The sequence below is a fragment of the Cydia pomonella genome, chromosome 15, assembly GCF_033807575.1.
Source record: "Cydia pomonella isolate Wapato2018A chromosome 15, ilCydPomo1, whole genome shotgun sequence".
Lineage (NCBI taxonomy): Eukaryota > Metazoa > Arthropoda > Insecta > Lepidoptera > Tortricidae > Cydia > Cydia pomonella.
This window is the reverse complement of record NC_084717.1, coordinates 5,463,561-5,486,150: the sequence shown is the minus strand read 5'-3', so window position 1 is coordinate 5,486,150 and position 22,590 is coordinate 5,463,561. Positions and strand designations below refer to the sequence as shown.

Genomic DNA, 22,590 nt, shown 5'->3' with positions numbered 1-22,590 from the left:
CTATTACCATAGCAACCTTATCTTTAGAATACTAAAATCAAAACAACCTCTAAATTTGGGCAAAGCCACGTTTAATAAAGGCAATATAATTGAAAAATAAGCGTCTAACAATTACACGACCATACAACTTAACATTTTAACGTTATAAAGTAATGTGCAAAATCACATCAAACAGATTTTTTAAGTCTCTCATAAGTTTTTTTTTGTAATGGGGTTATGTTACACGCGGGGTTATTCTAAGCAGCTGTTTTTACTACAATTAAAAGTAAAAGATAGAAAAAGACCCTGCGACATGTACAGGTAGATCGAAAAGCATTTCTAAAAATGAGTAGTATTTCCATTGCCTATAGCAACCCCGCGTGTTTCTCAATGCCCTATTTCTGAGTGTCAATTTTAAATCGTGTGATGGACTTATTAAAAATATTATCACTAAAAACGTAAATAAATTTACAAATTTTGGTCGTATCACTAGCATCGCAAATACGAATAAAAAGCCATTTATATAGAATATATGTAGTTATTTCTTCACTTATAAATGCAATAAGGGCTTCTCGTTAAATGTACATAAGAAGATACATGTAGAATTAGTAAATTGTATAACTAGTAGACATAATTTTATACTTTTATTCCTTTTCATATAGGTATTGTAATATTTTACAAAAGGCGTAGAAAGTGGACGCAACGATTGTGATCGGTAACTTTTACTTGTTTGTTTAATGTCACTCTCAGTAGGTATAATATACATGTCGGCAGCCGTTCGTAAAATCAGGCCGATCGTAAAGTTCCTGTGTAATGTTTTGACGGTAATAATTAGATAAGTAGGATAGATTCTTTAGGTTGCTTCAGTTGCCCGAGGAAGAAATAGGGGCCCCGCAGTCGATAGCGGGGCACCGTCAACTCAGAGACCGAGACAATGGTTTTTACTATTCACCATATGCCTAGGAAATTCATAATCTGCCTGATCATCATCATCGGCCGTCGACATGTATACGAATTTTGGGTGGATGACATTTTAAGCACATCGATATTATTTAGGGTAGATTTACATGAAACGTTTTTGAAACATGGAATTCTGTTTAAATTACTAAGGGTAGGACAACCCTAGAATCTTCACAAATCCTTGGTATATAACTTGGTAATTTGACGATCACCATCTCAAACGATCCGTCAGAAAAAGTTTTTGTAAATTCTCATTTAATTATTAACTTTAGGTGTTATTTAAATATTTAAATAAACAAAATGATTGTTAAAATTCGAATACAAGAACATTATAAATTCTATGGCAGTAGAGATATATCACCGTGAGATAGTGTAAAATTGGCAAATAGACTCTGGTTGGTCAGATACAAAGTACTTTTCGTATGAAGGCGCTTTTTTGACTAGGTCAAATAATAAAAATACGTAAGTACGTTACCATAATTATATAAACTATGTATGTATACGTATTAGGTTATATTTTATAAAATCAAATAATTTAAATATAATCTGTTAAGTCTCTTTCGACCATTATATCTCTATCTCTCTTATTTCCTTGCATATGTGTGCAAAATTTAACCAAAAATAAGACATCGTATTATAAAATTTAACGTAGCTACCAATCGCAATATTGGCTGAAATAATATTGACATAGAGTATTACTGAAGTTTACAAGAATTTTGAACTTGAACACTTATTTATACATATTAAAGACCTTATATCGCTCCAATAGACAATTATCCATATATATATTATATATGTGTTAAGACTTAAACTAAGTACAATATTCATAAAAGCAATTTATTTATTAAGTGTAATTATGCATCCAGTCTTTCAAACACGCATTCAGTGCTTAACATTTATTATAATTATATATATATATATATTTTCTTACGTACTAATATTAAAATTCCCATAATTAGAGTAATCCCATCAGAGAAATACACTTTATAATCGTAATTACCCCGAAAAATAACTACTCCTCGAAATAGCCGTCTATAAAATTAAATATAGGTATAATTTTATTTACTTCATTTGTAATAAGCGCTTAATCTTTTTTATTATCTGTAGTTAACCATATCTCTTATATTTATACTGTTAATCACTCTTATAATGATCTTAGTTTCAAAGGAGTTACAAATGAGCTCAAGATGAGACCAACCCAGCTAGGATCCTTTCCTTACATTATATTTAACTTTCATAAGTAAACATCTATTGAAGCACTGCGACGGCTATATAGGTAGCTGCCGAATGTCATTTATTAATAAAATCCTGCGCGTCCTTACATCTATGAGGGCCATAAAAAATAGCTAAGAAAATGTGTCGAAATCATTCTGTAAAACCCTAAAAAGGGCATTTCACGAGAATGTCGCTTGCTTAATGAAATTCTTATCATACTTCTGAAATTGTTGAGAAAGCGATAAAAATTTTTGGGCTGGTATATTTCTAGCTTTAAACATGGAAGTTGCCGCCATAAAAGGCGAAAACATTTCGGAAGCGATATTAACGAGGAATGCCCCAAAACTAGCTTTTGTTTTGCTGCATACAATCATCGAAAAGAGGCACATTTTAGCACTATTATCGGAGAGAATATTTATAATACAATTATTTTGAAATAAATAATAAAAAATAAATATTATGGGCCATTATAACACAAATTGACTATGTCCCACAGTAAGCTCAATAAGGCTTGTGTTGAGGGTACTTAGACAACGATATATATAATATATAAATATTTATAAATGCTTAAATACATAGAAAACACCCATGACTCAGGAACAAATATCCATGCTCATCACACGAATAAATGCCCTTAGCAGGATTTGAACCCGGGACCATCGGCTTCGTAGGCAGGGTCACTGCCCACTAGGCCAAACTGGTCGTCCCAACCCCACCCTATGTATTACTTTATTTCGTTATAAAACTGCACATTGTTCCAGAGATATTCTGCATTTTTCTTTTTACATTATTGGTGTATAAATTACCGGTGGGCAAAAAGTTAGGAAATCGTCAATAATGCAATGGGAATGAACATACCCGTATGTAATTATGTATTGTAAATTCGAAATATGGCAATATATTAAGGGTTCTATACAAACAAAAATTTGCATTCATTAGGTTCGTCCTTAGAAAGTAAACGCTCGTATCTAAATATTTAAAGCATGGCCACTTACATCTTTGTGAACTTACAAGTTCTATTACACATTTAACAGTCATTGAGATTTCGACCATGGAACTTTGTTTGTGCAAGGATTGCAGTGGCGGGCCTTGACTGGTGGCGGGGCGTAATATATTATGCAAAGTCGGATAATTTGGCTATACGCAATAACATGCCGTTTGAACTGAATTGGAGGAGTAAAACCATTTATTAGGGTTCTGAAGCCAAAAATGGCAAAGAGGAACCACTATAGTTTCGTCATGTCCGTCCGTCTGTCCATATGTCACAGCCATTTCACTCGGAAGCCGCTACGCTATTTTTAAGGGGGGGGGGGGATCTCTATACATGTAACTAAAAGTGTAAATAGTTTTTACATCACAAACTTGTATTGGGTTCCTATGATTATTAACTTTTTATTGACCAATAGAAAAAAACCGAAACAACTTTGCTAAGCATGGCAAAGCTGATGGGAATTCTATGAACGCCCAGTCGCAAGGGGATTTTAAGATTAGCACAATAATAGCATAAATGTGGACCAAACTATCCAAATCCCCTACTGAACAATTTTTTTTAACCTACCCCCCACCAACCAAGCCTCCAACATAGACGGCTAAAATTGGTTAAGGTAGATCCTCCACGGGTAGCAAGATATCACTTATTATCTTAATCAGACACGGTACCACAAAACCCCTTGCCCTATTAGGCAAGATGGGTAGTTTTATGGATGCCCCGCCATTAAGCTGTGTGTAGCTGTGTACCTCCACATGTGAGCGCTCTAATAAGCCTTGTTGGGTCCTTCCATGTCGTCCGCGCTGCGCAGCATCAGGTAGTAGCTGTGCACGCACAGGATGCAGTACGCCAGGAAACCTGTGAGGAAATAGTGTTATGATAGGGTCTCATTGTTCCCCATAAAGTTTTAAGTCATAATGTATTGTTTGTCCGCATTTTCGTAAGTCATAATTTGGTTTTTCTCAGAAACGCGTAACTTTTCAGGATTGGCATGAAATACAACCAAACCTAACCTATCTATAGGATAATAATACGACAATCCTGAGAAGTTAACGGTTTCAGAATTATGACTAATGATAATCTGACTATCATTACATTATGCCTTTCAATAATTATGTCATACAAAGGGATCCGGTTATGATATTAGTGTTAAAAGGAGGCAATTGTGTGCGGGTGTCGAAATTGTTAAACACCGAGCGAAAGCGGTTTTATATATACTAATAATGACACGAGTTGGATAAAAATATAAAAAGGACGCTTATCACGAGGAATTTCGTATATTGACCCGCCTGTTCGTTTCTCTATTGCTGTCCCGCCCATGATGACGGCGGTCAATGGCACTGTGTGAGCGGGATAGCAATATAATTATGCTACAGTGATAGGAACATGTTGGATAATGTACGAAATTCCTCGAGCTAAGTGTCCTTTTTTAAGTAAAATGCATAAGGGTTTATTTAAAGAATAAAAAGGACGAGTTGAATGATTTTGGTTGGACACAAATGTCATTGATTACGATCTTTTCCTTAAAACTGATTAAATTAATTGTCGTAATTGTTTAAAAGCATATGTTGATCAAATCTTTAACCCTTTAACCTTTTTGAGCGCCAAGAACACCTAAAGCCGTCGATACTAGTCATGCCCGCAGCGCCAAGGACAACTATAGATGTTATGACGGACGCTGTCAAAGTAACCTTCTCACTTTCAAGTAAGGTTTACATTAGCTCCCTTGCGCCCGGGAGCTTGGCGTTTGAGTCGTGTTTGTGTTTATGATGTAAAGCGTTCAAAAGGTTGAGAAAGTACAGCTCAACAGGAACTTTATTTTTACCAGAGACAGGGTGATTCCTAAAAATAGCAAAAATACTTAATTTGTATGTTTTATGAATTAAGGTGCTATGTGCATAGGACGCAAAAACATACATAGAACACATACCTACACATAAGACCAATGTCCAAACAGCAGTTCGCTCGAAAATTTGATCACACGTTACAAATACCAAATGCTAGGAGGTAAAGATTCTGTTCTGCTAACGAGTTTGAAATTTAAACTAAATTTTGTATACTTAAATAGTTAAATAAGTATGAGCTCAAGTGAATGCTATTAGGCACTCACCAAAGACCAGCACAGTCATCAAAAAGGCCAGGAAAAATCAGAGCCAGAGCCGCTCAGGCCACGCATCGCCGCCGTTGATGATGTAAAGCAGAGCACACACCCACAGTATGCACATGATGTGGTAAATAAGTATGAGCTCAAGTGAACCCTATTAGACACTCACCAAAGACCAGCACAGCCTCCAAAAAGGCGAGGAACACATCAGAGCCCGAGCCGCTCAGGCCGCGCATCGCCGCCGTTATGATGATGTACAGCACAGCGCACACGTACAGTATGCACATGATGTACACGTACGCGCGGAGGATCGTGATGTGTCTCTGAAAAAGATAAATAATAAATGAGTTTTTTATCGAAAAAATCGATTGATAAGTACAAACACATTGTACTTTACTTTTCTTTTATACTCATCGAGACACTTCGTTTTGACGTAGTCGGTAGTGACCCTGCCTATGAAGCCGGTGGTTCTGGGATCGAATAAGGTAAGGCCCGGTAAGGGCATTTATTTGTGTGATGAGCACAGATATTTGTTCCTGAGTCATGGTTGTTTTGCATGTATTAAGCATTTATATACTTTATATATCGTTGTCTGAGTACCCACAATACAAACCTTCTTGAGCTCTATAGCGACCCGGTACCAGATGCAGTGGAGATAGTCGCCTTCTTTACCTTACACACAGCGTATAACAAGGCCAAAACCACACGTGCACCGTCGTCCGCACGGCCGCGTCTAACAGCGATCCGGCACAAGATGCAGTAGAGATGGTCGCCTTCTTTACCTTGCACACTGCGTATAACAAGGCCAAAACCGCACGTTCACAGTGGTCATCACGGCCGCGCCTACAACGATCTGGTACCAGCTGCAGTAGAGCTGGTCACCTTCCTTACCTTACACACAGGGTACAACAAGGCCAAAGCCAGTAGCACGTGCACCGTGGTCAGCACGGCCGCGCCTACAGCTATCCGGCACTAGATGCAGTATAGATGGTCGCCTTGTTTACTTTATACACCGCGTATAACAAGGCCAAAGCCGCACGTGTAACCTGGTCAGCATGGCCGCGCCTACAGCGATCCCGTACCAGATGGAGTAGATGTGGTCGCCTTCCTTACCTTACACACAGCGTACAACAAGGCCAACGCCAGTAGCACGTGCACCGTGGTCAGCACGGCCGCGCCTATAGCGATCCGGTACCAGATGGAGTAGATGTGGTCGCCCTCGTCTTCGATGGTGCCCACATACGAACCAGCGTCGTGCGCCATTAGTGACGTCACAATTAAGAGGCAGCCTGAGGCGATCTGCAAAAATAGATCGTGAATACTTATATTAAAATACAAAAACAAAAATGACAGTTTTTTATACAACCTTTCATCGCCGACTGTACTTTTTATTATTTCTTTCAACAGGCAACTAATTACTCATCGAGAAAATTCTAACAAATCGAAACATATGCAGGCAGCGTTGTTTTATGACAGAGTTCCTATGGCCACCCCTTACCCCCTGTGTCCCATATTGCATTTCACCCAACTTATATATTAATCTGATGTTTCAGCTTAATACAATAATGGGAGGTGGATCTAATTTAGCTTGCAAGATTTGACCCGAACACACATAAATCCATATAATTTAAAACATTGCAAGCTAATTAAAAGCTTGTAAACAAGTATGTATTTTATAAACACAGTGACATTTATGAACAGTAGGACTTCGTCTGCGTAGAACATTGATTTCCGTGATAAAAAACTAGGCCTTCTTCGAGACTGAAACTATATCGATAGCACATTTCATCTAAACCGGTTTAGCGTTGGCATAAGTTTCAAATCGTTTAGGGATCGCCTGGGCACATCAGACAATGAGATTCTCCGCACTCTGTCAACGTCTGGACTGCCGATTTTTTAAATACTGGGTGGGACAATGCATCGCGATTATTATCGCGAAAATAAGTGACAGACAGTTGTATACATTGTAAGAACGTTTCTATTTTATTCTTCTTACCTTTTTTACATTTTAGCTTATTGTATTTTAATGTGATATTGTAAATTTGTAATTTGTGATATGGGTACATTGCCTGAAATAAATAAATAAATAAATAAATAAATAATATTATAGGACATTATTACACAAATTGACTAAAGTCCCACAGTAAGCTCAATAAGGCTTGTGTTGAGGGTACTTAGACAACGATATATATAATATATAAATACTTAAATACATAGAAAACACCCATGACTCAGGAACAAATATCCATGCTCATCACACAAATAAATGCCCTTACCAGGATTTGAACCCGGGACCATCAGCTTCGTAGGCAGGGTCACTACCCACTAGGCCAAAGTGGTCGTCAAATAAAATGAAAAATAAATATTATATTATATTATTATTAAAGGAAACTGCTTAATGTTGTTTTTTTCGAGTCCAATCACGAACACATCAATAAACTATCGGAATACACCTAACATGGCTTACATTACATAGTAAGACTTAAGGATTTTAATTCGGCAAAAAATGTATGTGTGGGTCAAATTCTTTTTGTTGTCTTGTTTCTGACCACTCTGTTGAATGAAGATACACAACATTTACAATTTAGAGGGTCAGAGGGTCAAATAATAAAGTCGGACTCTTTATCAATGTCGGCCTCTCTTTACAAGCGTCGACAGAAACAGGATTTATCACATGGCAAACACGATATAAATTGGCATACAGAAAGCTGAAATCCTTCACATATTATATTACATCGAATGATGATGATGCATGATGATCGATGAATCAGAATAATGAAAAAAACTACCACTAAAAATAACAACGAATATGCTCAGGTTTAATTAAATACCATAATACTAGTATATCATGTTTGCATCAGAAGTCGTATTGTGTATGTAGACCTAATAAAAGCATCTACGAAAAAAATCGAGTTCCAATTCCAAGTAAGCGCTGTTGCATAAATATAGTATAGTTATAAAACCTGTTGCTTTACACATGATCTTGACAACAAGGAGTTTTTATTGAAGGATATCGCAAGGTCTTACAAGAACGGTGTACTATTTATTTACTGTTTATTATTATAAATGTTTATCACAAAAATATGAATATATGTTTATAGTAAGCGAAAAATAAAGTGAGCCGATGAATGCTGTCTCTAATGGCTCTTACAATAATTAACTCCCGGTATTGCTTACGTACCTACTTGGCCTAACTAAACACAAGATCACACTTACTTTTTTAAATTTGAATTTCTATGTTCTACTACTGGTTCTACTAGTATTCCAACTTTTCAATTCGAAGTCTCTTGTTTAAAAAAATAAAAGATTTATGTAAATAAACACTAATTTCAAAGTAAAGTGTGTCGAAACAGTCTTTTTTGTTTTTGTAAGGTCCTGGCAGAATATCAGCGATGTTGCTTGCCGCGTCATCATGCTGAGCCAGCGCCTATTCTCTGCCACGACACATGGTTTTGCATTCAAGAATTGTAAACTAGTTTTAAGAATAATTCTAAGCTGCATGTTCTTCTTATTGTATATACCTACCATGTATATTGTGGAAACGAATAAAGTTTTTATCTATCTATCTATCTAAAAAGGTTTCATTTAACTAATAGTCGAGACTCGTCTTCGCTATCAGACCGTTCGCTGAAACGACTATTATTTGTATCTCCTTGGATTTCACGAGCCTATAAATCCCGGTCTTTTGATAGGCTTGCGTGGGGATATAGATCCAACACGTAGAGTCCCCTTGGAGAGCTTTAATGTCATGTAGAACGCCTGCTGGAACCCGTTCACATCAGCCGCAACAATAGGCCATGAACCGGTCACAGCAGGCACTGGAAGTATTGTAGAAAAAGTGAACAGTATAACGGTCTTTGGATTGAAATTTGGATGGACAATGAGACTGAGTTATTGCAAAGACGTCCGGGCACCTGCCATAACAATGTTTTCACTAGTTATCGTGGCAGGCGGTGACTTGCCGCCCACTGGATGGGCCCCTGAAACTGCGGTCTTATAATAAAGTGTGGATATTATCCCAAAAACACAAAGTATCATAACTATTTATTCCCGCTATATGGACGAGACGTGCGGCAAAGCACTTCACACCTCTTTTGTGTATTCGTAAAGATAAAGTTTCATGACCAATCGGCTCATTTTATATTTCGTCTACCATACACTATATTTGGGATTATTACAATCTTGCAATTTGGATTGAGCGTCACTTGGTGAAACAACTGCTTAGAAATACATAAATAAATTCCTACAGCAGTGTATTTATCATCCTTATATTTTGCTTAATTTTTTGTGGTCCGTAGCGAACTTACTTTTTGGAACAGTTATGACATCACTTTAACTGTCCGACCTCCCATATTTATTTTGCATGCATCTTGCATGAATATTAAATACTATAGGTACTATGAAATGGTTTCGAGCACACTGGAATATAAAAGATAAAGAGTCAAATAACACGAGAGCGTCGCGACAGTATTTCGCGAACTAGTTAGGCTTTTTTCTTTTTCTTACTATGTATATGAATTAGAAACAGACGGGTAGTCTATATCTACTACCGCGGTATACTCATGCTAGCTAAGCCTACTGAACACATTCTGAGCAAAGTTAATAAAATTCTTGCCCTCCGGTCCTAGCCGCCTTGTCCTTGTATCTACGAGTAGGTATGTATAGGCATAGACAACGTAGAGTATAATATATGTGACGTTTTCAACCAAAAAGTGCCACGTTGTCGATTGTCGATAAGGTTGATTTCAAATTGAAGCTTATGGAAATAGCAACACCAACAATACCCCTTTGGTTGAAAATGGCACATATAACTTCATAAGTATTCGAATATTGAGAAAAGAAAAGATGACTGAGTGACTGACTGTTGTTATAAAACTGTTATTCCATCTGTGTGCCCAGTACGTCGTTGCCAAGTGGTTGCTGTTTTAAAATTTATGCCTGATTGATATTGACTATCTTAAATCAATTGTTACGAGTATTCATTGACTGATTGTTACTCAGCGTAATTGAACAGAATATTTAAAAGAGGATGACTCAGTCCCTATTTATACATATGGTGAAGGCAAAGGGCGATTCCAGACTTTCCTTATTATGTCTCATACAAAGTTTTACCGCCGTCTTTCAATGAACAGTACCCCTAGTGTAAATAAATTCGATTTCGAAACGTGACGTACGCGTTTGCGTTTAGTCTCATTTTGTATTGGATTTAGAAAGAGCGCGCCAAGCGGGACGTTTTGGAAACTCAAAATCCTATACAAAATGAGACTTAACGCAAACGCGTTCGTCACGTTATGATGTCGATCAAATTTACACTAGGGGTACAGATAAGGATGACTCACGCTAGTCACGCTGGATCGGGCCGTGCCCAGGCCCAGGCGCCCGACACGTCATTTTTTTATGAAAATGATTTATTTGATAAATTTGGAGTGCACATATGACAACAAGGTTGGGTCTTCCAAGAAGGTAAGAAATACCTGTGCCAGGAAGTCCCGCTCCTCCATAATAAACAGTGATTGTTTGTAACTATTTAATTACTTATCTATAACTTAAACACTAGAAGTTCTTTTACGACGACAGAACAGTTGTTAGCCTTACGGCATAATAAGAACCTGTAGTTGGGTGCGTCTGTGTGTGCGTGATAGTAGAAGTTCAGTGTCTACATACTCTTCATAGCTAAGCATCTCCACTACGGATTTTTTCAATTATATATCCACTGTTCGTATACATATATTAATTTTTACATTCATTTTGTTGTAGAGGTATGCGAATTGTGTCTTATGCTGGGGCACAGAACTACGGTAGAAGGTGTTTTGAAATTTAAATCGAATGATAAATGCTTGATAAATGTATAGAATCAGACACAAAAATAAAATGGAGATATGAATTCTAAATTTAAATTTGATGCTGATAGTTTCATGTAGACACGTCTGTTATTACTTATTGTGGTCACTTTTCACGATTCACGATATTAGGTAGGACAAAATAGAGAATAGGTTCCTATTACTCGTAGGAACATTATTCTCACAAACAGAAAATCACGTTATCCCTCTAATGCATGAGTCGCATGACGCGTCCCATTCCTCCCTCACTAGACACAATTTATAATATGAGGCACAAGCCTCACTGACTGCTCGGAGCAGCTCACTTGAGTGAAACACCACCGCCTGTAGGAAAATGTTATAACTCACCAAATGCATGGCTCCAACGACTTTAGCGCCGCTCTCCAGGCCCATGCACCAGCAGAACGATGTGATGTGCGGGAGACCCATGTTCTCTTCTTTGTGCTCCCTGGAACACAACAACAGGTTATTAGGATATCTTTTCTGCGGGCACTAGGCACTTATTTTATTAGGCTATATTTATAACATAAGATTCGAAGTTGGCCATGAAGAATCCAAGAAAACCCGGGAAATCTGCCGATCCTAATTCGGGACAATATCGAAATATTTGAGGACGACAGGCCCTGACATGAAGCAAAATAGAGAAGAATGTCGCAAAATGATACGGAGAGCAGACCTCAAAACCTAGGTTATGGGATAAAAGCTAAAATGATGATCATGATGATTCACTTAATTATTGTATACATTAATTTATTTACTTTTAAAAGTAAGTATAAAAACAATTATTTTAATTTTTGTTTTGAAAAACTAAACTCACTGCCTAGCGTCCGCGGCCATTGTCGAAGATGCACTAAAATGCATCTGCATCTGGGCAATTATTTGCCATATTGTTACCTACATACAAATTATAAAAGACTGCAAAAAAGCCCTTCGCTCGATCTATCTTGTGTTGACTAGGGTTAAGTTACGAGCGGATTGCTAACTAGGTTCCTACTCTAACGAGAGAAAATCAGGTATTTTTTTATACAATGACCTTTTCAAAAGTATTAATTTTCAATTCACATTTACTATCTTGCGACAAACCAGACACCCTCAGGAACGTGTATAAGAATCTTCAAACTTGCTATTAATTACGTTGATTTTTTATTGTGAAAGTTACAGAGTAGTTACCTATTGTACAAAATCACCTAGCAGGAAGCTTAGGCAGGAAGTATCCTCAGACGTAACAAAATAACCGTATCTATACTCGCCGCGTGTTTTCCAAATCTTATCCATCCCTGATTGCGATTTTCGATATTTTCCATGGTGGGAGCCAATTTTCCCCATTACTATTGGGTTTTTTTCGTCATTTCGGGGTTGGTCCCATAGTAAAAGCTAGCGTGACCTATATGTTAACCTCGCAAAATATGGTTTAGGAAAACCCACTGTATACAAAAAGCTCTGCGAGGAAAATAACTAAGTGTAATATGATGGTGAATCTGGATCACACGCATGCACGTCAGCGAGCAGGTAAAAATAGATCTTCACTTTGCTGCAAAATATTTGTTCCTTGGGGAAAATTTGGGGAAAACCTGATCTTAGTCATAGGAATTTGTAACATAAACACCAATAAACCACGGTCATATACATATAGATATATATGTATATGAAAAAAACCAGGCGTCTTACAAGTAATTCAGGAGTTCACTTATGTCAACTATGTAGCTGTATATCAATCAAACAATCAATAGAATAAATTAATTGCCATTCGGCATAGTGACAGATAAATGTATACGTTTGTTAAATCAAGCATGTATTAAGAGCAATTCCTAGCTGAGCAACTTTTCAAATCTCGAATTTTTGAAGCTATGTTTCTGTCGCGCTGCGGTGGGCGGGAGCCGGAGCTATCTAAGTGTGAGTGCGCGCACACAGACGCGAGACTCGTGCGCTCGCTCATTGCGCGCCGTTCCGTCGACATCGCCCGCGAGCCAGACGGAATTTATTCTGCGCTGCCCGACGCAAGTTGTTTTTGTTGTTACCACGTAATATTGTTTTTCATTTTTATATTATACTGTATCTATTACACCCTAATACCAAACACCCTATCACCTGTACTAAATGTATTTTACACCTATGATGACAAAATAATAAATGATTGATTGATATTAATTACCATATAGGTAAAAACTGCAAAAAAGAATGATGTCTCAGCTTCGGTTGTCGTCGTACAGTCAAGTGCAAAAATATGTATCGAAAGAATCGTCTCATAAATATGGTACTACGCTCTTATTACACTGGAATAAGATGCTATGGGACATATTTTTGAGTAAGATGTGTACACCCATATTTTTACACTTGACTGTACCTATCCGTATCAGTAAGTTGGGAGTGATCATGGTGTGTTGTGAAATTTTGTAAGTAGGTATAAATATACCTATGGTTAAACTACAATCTATTTAACTTGTAGTACGATGGGGCTAAACTTGGGCCGCCTTATTGAAGAACGTATCGCAATGACAATCTGGGTAAAGTGTGTTGGGATAATGCCGGACAATTTTGGGACTAATTGAGAGAACTCGTGAAAAAATGTTTTTTCGAGATCTCAACACGTGACAGATTCTTGAAGTACGTAGCGAATCGTTAAATAATAACCGTAGATTCGGCCTGAATTTTGGTAATCTTCAATATAGAACGGTTTTAGTTTTGTACCTGTGTAAAGATGAGACATACTTTTTTTTAGGGTAACGAGTGTTTTGCCATCAAGGGAGAACATTGGATGGTGAAAAAAAGTTGCTTCTAATGGAAAGAGAATAAGGTATCACAAAGAAATAGGTCCGGTGTCTACCCTTTTGTATCCGATCTTAACCCTGATACAAAAATTGATAAAATTGTGGCTCTCAAACTTTGATACCTATGTCATAAGGCAATTTGATAAGTAAACAATGTGCTAAGAAACCGCTTATTGTAAGGTTTACCCGAAGTAATAAAAAAAAAACCACTAAAATAATAGATACGTTGCGAACTTTTGACAATTTAAGATTTCGTGAACTGTACAGGTTTAGGGAAAGTGTAAATGTACTCGTATTGTTTATTGAATGGAATGTACTGGAAGATATTAAGTACTTAAGTAGGAGGGACAAAAATCAAAATAAAAAATAATCGTGCCCAGTCATTTTTAATGAAGGTCGCCAAAAAAATAAGAATCAAACTTAGAAATCAAAAAGACTAAGTAGTTCTTTAAAGAGGTCAAGGTCACTGAGAGCCCATCTTGAAGTATGGAAAATAATTAAAATTGCGATTTTGTTGGTTTAATTTTGCAATTATGTATATATATATATAGTTGATATACAATCTTTTTTTTTTGATAAAATGTAAGGATCGTATGTAAAGAGTAAAGTAAATATATAGGAAAAGAAAGCCCTCTTGAAGCATTTTAAGGAAACTAATTTCGAAGCCCTATCTCTATTTTGTATCCGAAACTAGCAATGTATGTATGCGTGCACATCTACATATGCATCCGTATGTGTAGGTACCTTATTGCGAAAAATTGCTCATTTATTTTACTCGATTTTGTTATAAATTTCAACATGTATCATCATCCCTATACAATATAAATACTCTTTATTGCACACTTCAATAAAAGAAAACAATACAAAAGAAAATTTAAAACACATAAGCACAGGTAAACAACATGCGGTCTTATCGCTAAAAGGCAACCTTTGGGTTGCGGAAATTAAAAGAAATACATTGTCAGTAACCGTCGCGCTGGTAGTGGTACTGGATAAAAATAATGGTACGAAAGTGTAATCAAGAAAACAATAAATGTGATAATTAAGGTCAGTAGGTAAATTGAAGAAAATTTAAAGTTTGATAATCACTGCTGTTTTTTAAATAGGTAAAGATCTGATTGTTTCTGGTCCGATCTTTCCTGGAAGGGTCAAGATCGGATATCGGTCTACAGCAGTGCTAGGTCTGTTAACACAATTACAAAAACAAACACAGTTTCATCACAATACGCAAAATAAATTACAGAGCGAAGATCGGATAGAAGGAAGAATTCGCGAAATTTACCTTGCTCTCTGTGATTGCACATAGCACAAGCCCGACTCCCTGAGCAACGCGGGGACACTGACAGTCGAGGCGCAATGAAATGGCGTCTTACACAATGTTGCCTACATTAAAAAATAAAGCCAAATTACGTTCTTCACCCGCATCCGGTATTTACCCAACATACCTTAATCGTTGAACCGCCACATTTCAAAATGGCCCTTATTTTAATATCGGCTAGCCGTAATGTAATACGGCGGATTATACAATACGACTGCGATACTTATATATAAATCCCCTCGTCAATGTAATAATTTCATTAAATTTGCTATCTAGTGGCAAACATCAAAGTAGTTATCTTTTACTTGTGACGCACGAGTGTGAGCAATGTAAAATACTATATTTCTAAAAAAAAAATTGCCTACTACTACGTAATAAAAGAAAATATGATTATTAAATTATAATACGAAAGGTGGTCAAATCGCAAAATGCTGTCGTTTTATTTAAAATAATGAAATAATTAGACCAGTTCCGAAAGTACCGGGAAATCCCGGTTCTTTAAAACAGTACCGGTTCTGCAATCCCTAATAAGGATGTTATGCCCATCACTATTCCTTCTGTGTACGTATATTTAGAAACTGTCTCCGCCTCCAATTCGTGCGATAAGGACAACTGCAGCTCGGACCGAAATTCACTCGCAAAAAACTCAAAAATCGAGGTTTCGCTCTCGACTGTTTCCTCCTCCAAAACGCAACTAATCATTATGAAATTTTGGAAATTGCAAGAGGAAGAAATAATCTATGCCGCTATGTTTTGATTTTTTGGATATTTTTTGTCATATTTGTATACTGTGCCTTTTTTTACAGCCAATTCAATTTAGCCGTTTTTGCGATTTTCGAGGCGCTGTATCTTTCTTCAAAATAAAATAATCCAAAAAAGCAAAACATAGAGGCACAGATATTGATGATATTGATCTTATTTGAAAAAATCACTGCTCTAGGTTAAAAATCCAGGGAGGAATCAGTCGAGAGCGTTTGTATGGAAAAATCGCAACTAGGAATTCCTCTTAAGCAAAACAGGTTGTTCATGATATTATAACCCTACTGTAAAAGAATAGTCAAGCCATTTCAAGCGATAACATACGTCGATGCAAATAATATTTCTTCAACTATACACACTGCAGTGTGTCGCACGACTTGGCCGGACCCACTGCCGTATGTCTCGTTATAGCCCTTCAGTGGCGAAAGCTGCGCTCTATAGACTTGGACCACAGTTGCACCAATTAAGTACCGTTGTACAGGAGCCGCGTAGCCCAAGGTCACAAGTCTCGTTAATTGACAACAGGACACGAACAGGCTCCGGACTCCTCACAGTAACCACAACGTTAACCTACAGAAATGCTTTTCAATATTTTTGACATGACGCTCTTGGCGTGTATTTTTTGCGACAAATACGTAATAATTAAGTAATACAATTAAATAAGTACATATATAGTGTTTCAAACAGAACGGCCACGCATGGCACGCATGCACACCACCCGCCCCAAATAGAATAACTTCGCCCCGCGCGCGGTAGATCGACTTCAGATTCAAAGACCGCGCCTACCGCGAAAACCGAAATTCGCAAATTGCGAGGATCTTTCTCTTTTACTCTCACTAAGACGTAATTAGAGTGTGTTGGCGACAAGCCCGCCGCCGCATCGAGTTAACTCCACAGCAACAGCGATGACGTCCACCGTCACGTCACCGGACCGGTTAGCCAGCGACGGGGACCGGGGCCGGTCCGCGACGTGACGGTGGACGTCATCGCTGTTGCTGTGGAGTTAACTCGATGCGGCGGCGGGCTTGTCGCCAACAGAGTGAAAGAGAAAAATGCCCGCAATTGACGAACTTCGATTTTGGCGGTTACAGCTCGGGGACCTAGCGAACCGAAGATGACAATCATTGATAGAAAAAAAAATCCTGTTTAGATTTTTAAAACCCATAAAAAATAAATAAATAAATAAAAAGTACTTAAACTGAATTGGTAGTTTTTTTTTCGCAAAACCTAGTTATTGTAAAGTGTTACTTGTCACTTTTTGATAAGTCAATAAGGATATTTAGACTAGCCCATAGATAGGCCATAGTGGGATCGCCATCAAAAAGGCGTGTTGCACTAAGTAACAATAAAAATAAGTTTTTTTTTTAATTGGCATTAACTCTGAAACTAGGCGAAATCTAGAAAAGTGTATAGGGAGCGTGCATGAACTGTAGGAGGCAGCACAGGAGCCGTCAGATTTTTGGCGCGAGGCGTAAATATGATGTTTTTTGTTCTGATGTAGCCCACAAGATGGCAGAACCTACTATGCACAAGAAAACACGTGACGTGTACATGTGCATGTTTATGGTTCCGATTCAGGTCACAAGATGGCAGACCCTCCAACGCGCACGGTCCCTATAGGATATTTTAGTCTTTAAGTATTATCAGTGACATGTACGAGTAACTATATGCATATATGCCATACGATAAAAAAAACCTGCTCTTGCACTGGAAACAATGATAACTTGATAAGATAAATACAGTTTACTTTGTACTAATTAAGTGTAGATAAACAACTGCTCAGGCACATTTTTTTCTGTTGCAGTGTTGTTGTTTTTTATGATTTTAAAATTAGTGTAAAGAGGTATACCTATATAGATATGTATATCTATATCGATATCTATCCTTTTGCCAGACACTTTCTGCTGTCTTTTTGCTAAGAGGGAGACACAACGTATAACATATACCTTTCTCTGTTCCTCTCAGCATAAAATGTCCTGAAAAAGGGTAGATATATGCTACTGGAATTATAATTACATGTTTTTCAGCCGGCTTAGCCAAGTTGACAATCGTTATCGCTACTACAACAAAACCATCGACATATATCTAAGGACGATCTTTACGGACGGCCTGTCCTTAGATATATATCAATGAACGAAACGCTTTGTGTCTCTATCCTTCCGCATTAGTGCAGAATGTCGTTTCACAATCAGAGCGTAGTATCGATTGTATAGCCACGGCTAATAGATTCGTGTGACTTTATTTTACTTTTTTTAGTTAGGGCGTTATAAAACTAAAACTAGTGCCTACGCCAAATCTTGGGATTAGTTGTCAAGCGGACCCCAGGCTCCCATGAGCCGTGGCAATATGTCGGGACAACGCAAGGAAGAAGACGAGAGTTAGCGCGTTATAGTGTCCCACTGCAGGGCGAAGGCCTCTCCCCGTGATCTCTACAGCTCCCGCTGTTGTGCTATTTCTGGCCAGTTACTGATGAAGGTGTCTAAGTCGTCCCGCCATCTCCGTCTGGGCCTGCCACGTCCGCACTTAACTTACGGCACCCACTTGGTGGCTATACTAGCCCAGTTAGCCCACCTATCCGAATGCATGCGGCACGGGAGACGTGAACGTGACCCGCCCGCGTATTTTACTATTCTCTGTTAATATAGGTACCTAGTTTCACACAGCCATAAACATTATAAAGAGATTTAATTAAGGCTAATGTGTCGAAGACCGTCAACAAGCTATTTCGTCGCTTTTAACACTTGCCGTGTCAGTAACAGAGTTTCATTCCTTCTGCTTCTGCTTTGCCCTACCTGTACCGACCTTCTTTACCTATGTAAAAAGGTAAACAAACAATCAACAATTGACATGTCTTTTTATTAAAAAACACTTTTGAAAAATACCTAAGTCACAGCAAATATTTAACAATTATAAGTCATATACGATTATTTACATTCTTCTGCTTTCATAAGTAAAATAAAATAAAGTAATTCTAAGAAGGTGTTTTTAAATAATTTTCAATAAAAAGACACGTCAATATTGTTTATTTTTTTACTTAGGTAAAGAACGTTGGTAGAGGTAGAGCAAAGCAGAAGCAGAAGGAATGAAACTCTTTCTTTCTAGCCAGAAAGAAATTTTACTCTTTGGGAAGAACACAGCCGCGTGTTTGACTTGGTACGCACGCAAATGTGCAAGTTCATGTCTTATGACGGTCTTCCCTGAAATACATTTTGTCTTCCCCACATTGACCTTAAGTCATCAAGTCTTTGAGAAGATTTCATAAATTTTCATATACCCACATACTTAGCATTTGCACATTCCAATGCCTTAAGGCATTAACCTATGTGACCTACAAGAATCCAACTCCAAACTTAGACAATGCACTCTGTTATAAAGCCGTAAGGGCAAAATTCGTTTGTCCGTTGGTGTCCTTTGGCAATGTGTTTGTCTGCGATTATAATTCAACCTTGAGACACTGCTGGTCGTTATGGTGATGTGGATAGCCTAAATTACAATTACTTAGGAACACATTTACAATGCCATTTAAAAATACATTTCCCTTTTTAGGGTTCCATAGTTTTGCCTTTTGCTTGTTATGTACATAATACTTACCAATAGCACCCATTCAAGGTCTATTGTGACGGAGGGGTAGCCATGGAAGCCTATACTGAGCATGGACCGACGAAATCTCGAGAAATTTGGCCTTCGTCAAGACGGGAAACAAAATCTCAATGCCTCGAGAACTCGATAAATAAATCTTTTGCGATAAGTGAATAAAAAAAACACGCGTATCGATCGCGTCACGATGTGCCTAGCCAAGATGCCAATATTGCCAATCGTTTTTTCCGTGGAGAATGAAACTGTAATCTCTTTCTCACTCACTGCACTCATCACTCTTCCAGATTAGTGCGACAGATACACATTAGATATCGTTCGCTACAGAGCTGGCAATTTGGCTAGGCACTCTATACCCGCCCGTGGGAACTTTTTGACTTTCGCGCACGCGCAACCTTCCCTCCGCGTGGCTCAGGTTCTGAGGGCTTACCACGAAACACGAAAATCGTTTTTTTTATCGCTCGAATAAGCAGGTACTATAGACAGGCAGATAACGATACCTATTTTAATTTTCGTGTTTCATGGTAGGCCCTCTGATACGAAATCAACGAGGAAAGATGTGTTAGCGGTGTGGCGTAGTGTCTTACGGCGTTTAAGTTATGTAGTAATGAATCTAATGAAGCAAAAAAATTAAAATATGGTGTTATTTTTTCACCTGTCAATCACCTGATGGTAAGTGATTACCTCCGCCCATGGACACCCGCAACAGCATAGGGGTTGTAAGTGCGTTGCTGGTATTTAAGATGGGAGTACGCTCTTTTTATTCAAAATTTCTTGAGATACTCAAGAAACTCTAGAAATCTGGGTCGAGAATTTCCCTATCACGAGAAATAAAAAAGGTTGAGAAACCAGGAACCCTACCCGACATGCTCTTGGCCATTTTTAACAGTAGGCAGATATTCCAACTTGCTAAAGTAGGTAAGTAACTAACCCATTGTTATCTCTAAATATTTTTACCTAAATGTGGTAAAAAAATAACAACAGACTTGAATGGTCAATTCTGCATGACAACATCTGAAAGCTATAAACATATTTACCAACTTCTTTCTTGATTCTTAACCTGGTTATCAGTAAAAAGATACAATGTACTTAGAGTCAGACCAAGATAAGTTGGCAGTGATTTTGACAGGCAGGCAGTGTGTTATTTTAAACGTCAAACTTCTATGAAATATGTTGATTACTTAACACTTGCACAGGCTGGGCTATCAAAATCACTGCCAACTCATCTTGGCCTGACTCTAGTAAACAAGTATAATACATTGCACTAGTCCCGTCCAACTCTAGTTTTTGTCCACTTGACAGAGTAGTAACTAATATATTTTATTTTTAATTCACTTTGTTTAGACATTAGGAATGCAATAAGTCCTGTGCGGCAGGGTAGGTTTATATTTAAATTTTATGATACGAAGACTAGAGATAGGCGGAAACTAGCGCAATGATCCTAGTAAGTAATTTAATAGCATTTGTAATTAGCTATTTGTGAGCTCCTGTTTTACTTGAATATCTCAACATGATGCTGTAGTTTGAATTATTCTCATTTTTTTTTAAGTGTTCTGGCAAATAACATTAATAACAGCTTATAATGCTTATATTTGCTTATCTCAACATAAACCAGAGTTCAGAAATAAATAATGTCTGTCAATTTATTCTCAGTTCTTTGCGTCTGATGAAAATGCGATGAAAACAGTGAGATAACATCCTAGACACGGCCGGCCGGGTCATAATAAAGACAAAATTTACGCAATCGACTAAATGCAAATGTAAATAACATTTTAAATTACTTACTTTTTCAAAAATGGGAACGAAGTCCGTTCTAATCCAATTGTTTTGATGTAAATATCACTTTAACAGTTCACTTAGGCTTTATTAGTTTCTAATTTCACTGTTTTTATTCACGCAAAATTCACGTAAACACACAAAAACATACAAAGGAGACGAACGTTTGAGTTCGACTGCACCGCGAGTTTTCTTTCATTGAACACCTTCCCGCCCCGTATTTTGGTACAGAGCGAAATAGAAGATAGACGTAGGCCGTTGGGTGAGAGAGAAACAACAAACAAATCTTGAAATCCCAATGACGTCAGCTTGATAACGTGTGACGTACGGTGCGTTTTGTTCGTTAAATGCGTTTGGTTTGCCCTTTATGAATGACGTTTTTTATAGACTAATTTGAAACTTGGAAATTTCAGTTTTAATTTTAGCCCGGGTCATGGCGTAGAAACATAATATCGATTTTAGATGTCTGTACGCTAGACAAGATTATTAGCCTAGCCTTGGCCTAGACCGTGGCTTGGGGTTGGAGAAGCTGGATTTTAATAGGTACATGTAGGTAAGTACTACCCTAGATTTCATTTTGGTCAGCTCGTTGGCCAACCTTGTTGGGGGCCTTATCCTCACGCTACGGCTTCCGGTAAGTAATCACCAAGTCACCTTCATCATATTTATATCGGGTACTTTATGCAATTTCGTACTGCAATAATCTCAATTAGCACGTTAGCTGCTAGCTCCGCAACCAGAGAGTTCTGACGCTCTTACGATAAAATGGGACTTAGGTACCTATGTACAAAATGGTGATATGATTTACCAATTTGCGGTTTAATAGTAAACCGGACTAATCCCAAGGAGTTGTAGTTTCCCTTCTGATTGGAACTTGGAAGTCAAGTGCAGGCCGTCGCTTTCATAAAAACTAGTGCCTGTGACAATTCTTGGGATTAGGTTGCCAAGCGGACCCAAGGCTTCCCAAATGAGCCGTGGCATAATGTTGCGACAACACTGGGAGGATGATGTTGGTGACGTTGTGTATACCACGTGTACGATATGTAATTTAAAAACGTCTTCATACAATCTCATACATTTAGGTACCATTCATTTATTATATAGGTAAGAATCTAAAGTATTATAGTAATTAATAAACATCTATTTGTACCTACAAAGGTAACAATCACTCCTCGGCACTCGCGCCCTCCCCTTTTTCAAAGCATAATTTTAACTTTGCGCGTCTTTGTGATCTTACGAAGAAACATCAAGACTCCGTCCCACCCCCTTGAAAGAAAACATAAGACATG

General features: G+C 37.8%; 1 protein-coding gene across 1 annotated transcript; it reads right to left on the bottom strand.

The window, feature by feature from the left end:
- Positions 1–50: 50 nt before the first annotated feature.
- On the bottom strand, positions 51–21,531 carry LOC133525639 (uncharacterized). Its single transcript, XM_061861962.1, has 5 exons — positions 21,311–21,531; positions 11,435–11,534; positions 6,360–6,545; positions 5,416–5,569; positions 51–4,000 (listed from the first exon to the last, which is right to left on the bottom strand). Exons 2-5 carry the CDS (start codon positions 11,513–11,515, stop codon positions 3,909–3,911), a joined length of 513 nt encoding a protein of 170 aa, XP_061717946.1. The 5' UTR covers positions 11,516–11,534; positions 21,311–21,531; the 3' UTR covers positions 51–3,908.
- Between the last annotated feature and the right edge of the window lie 1,059 nt (positions 21,532–22,590).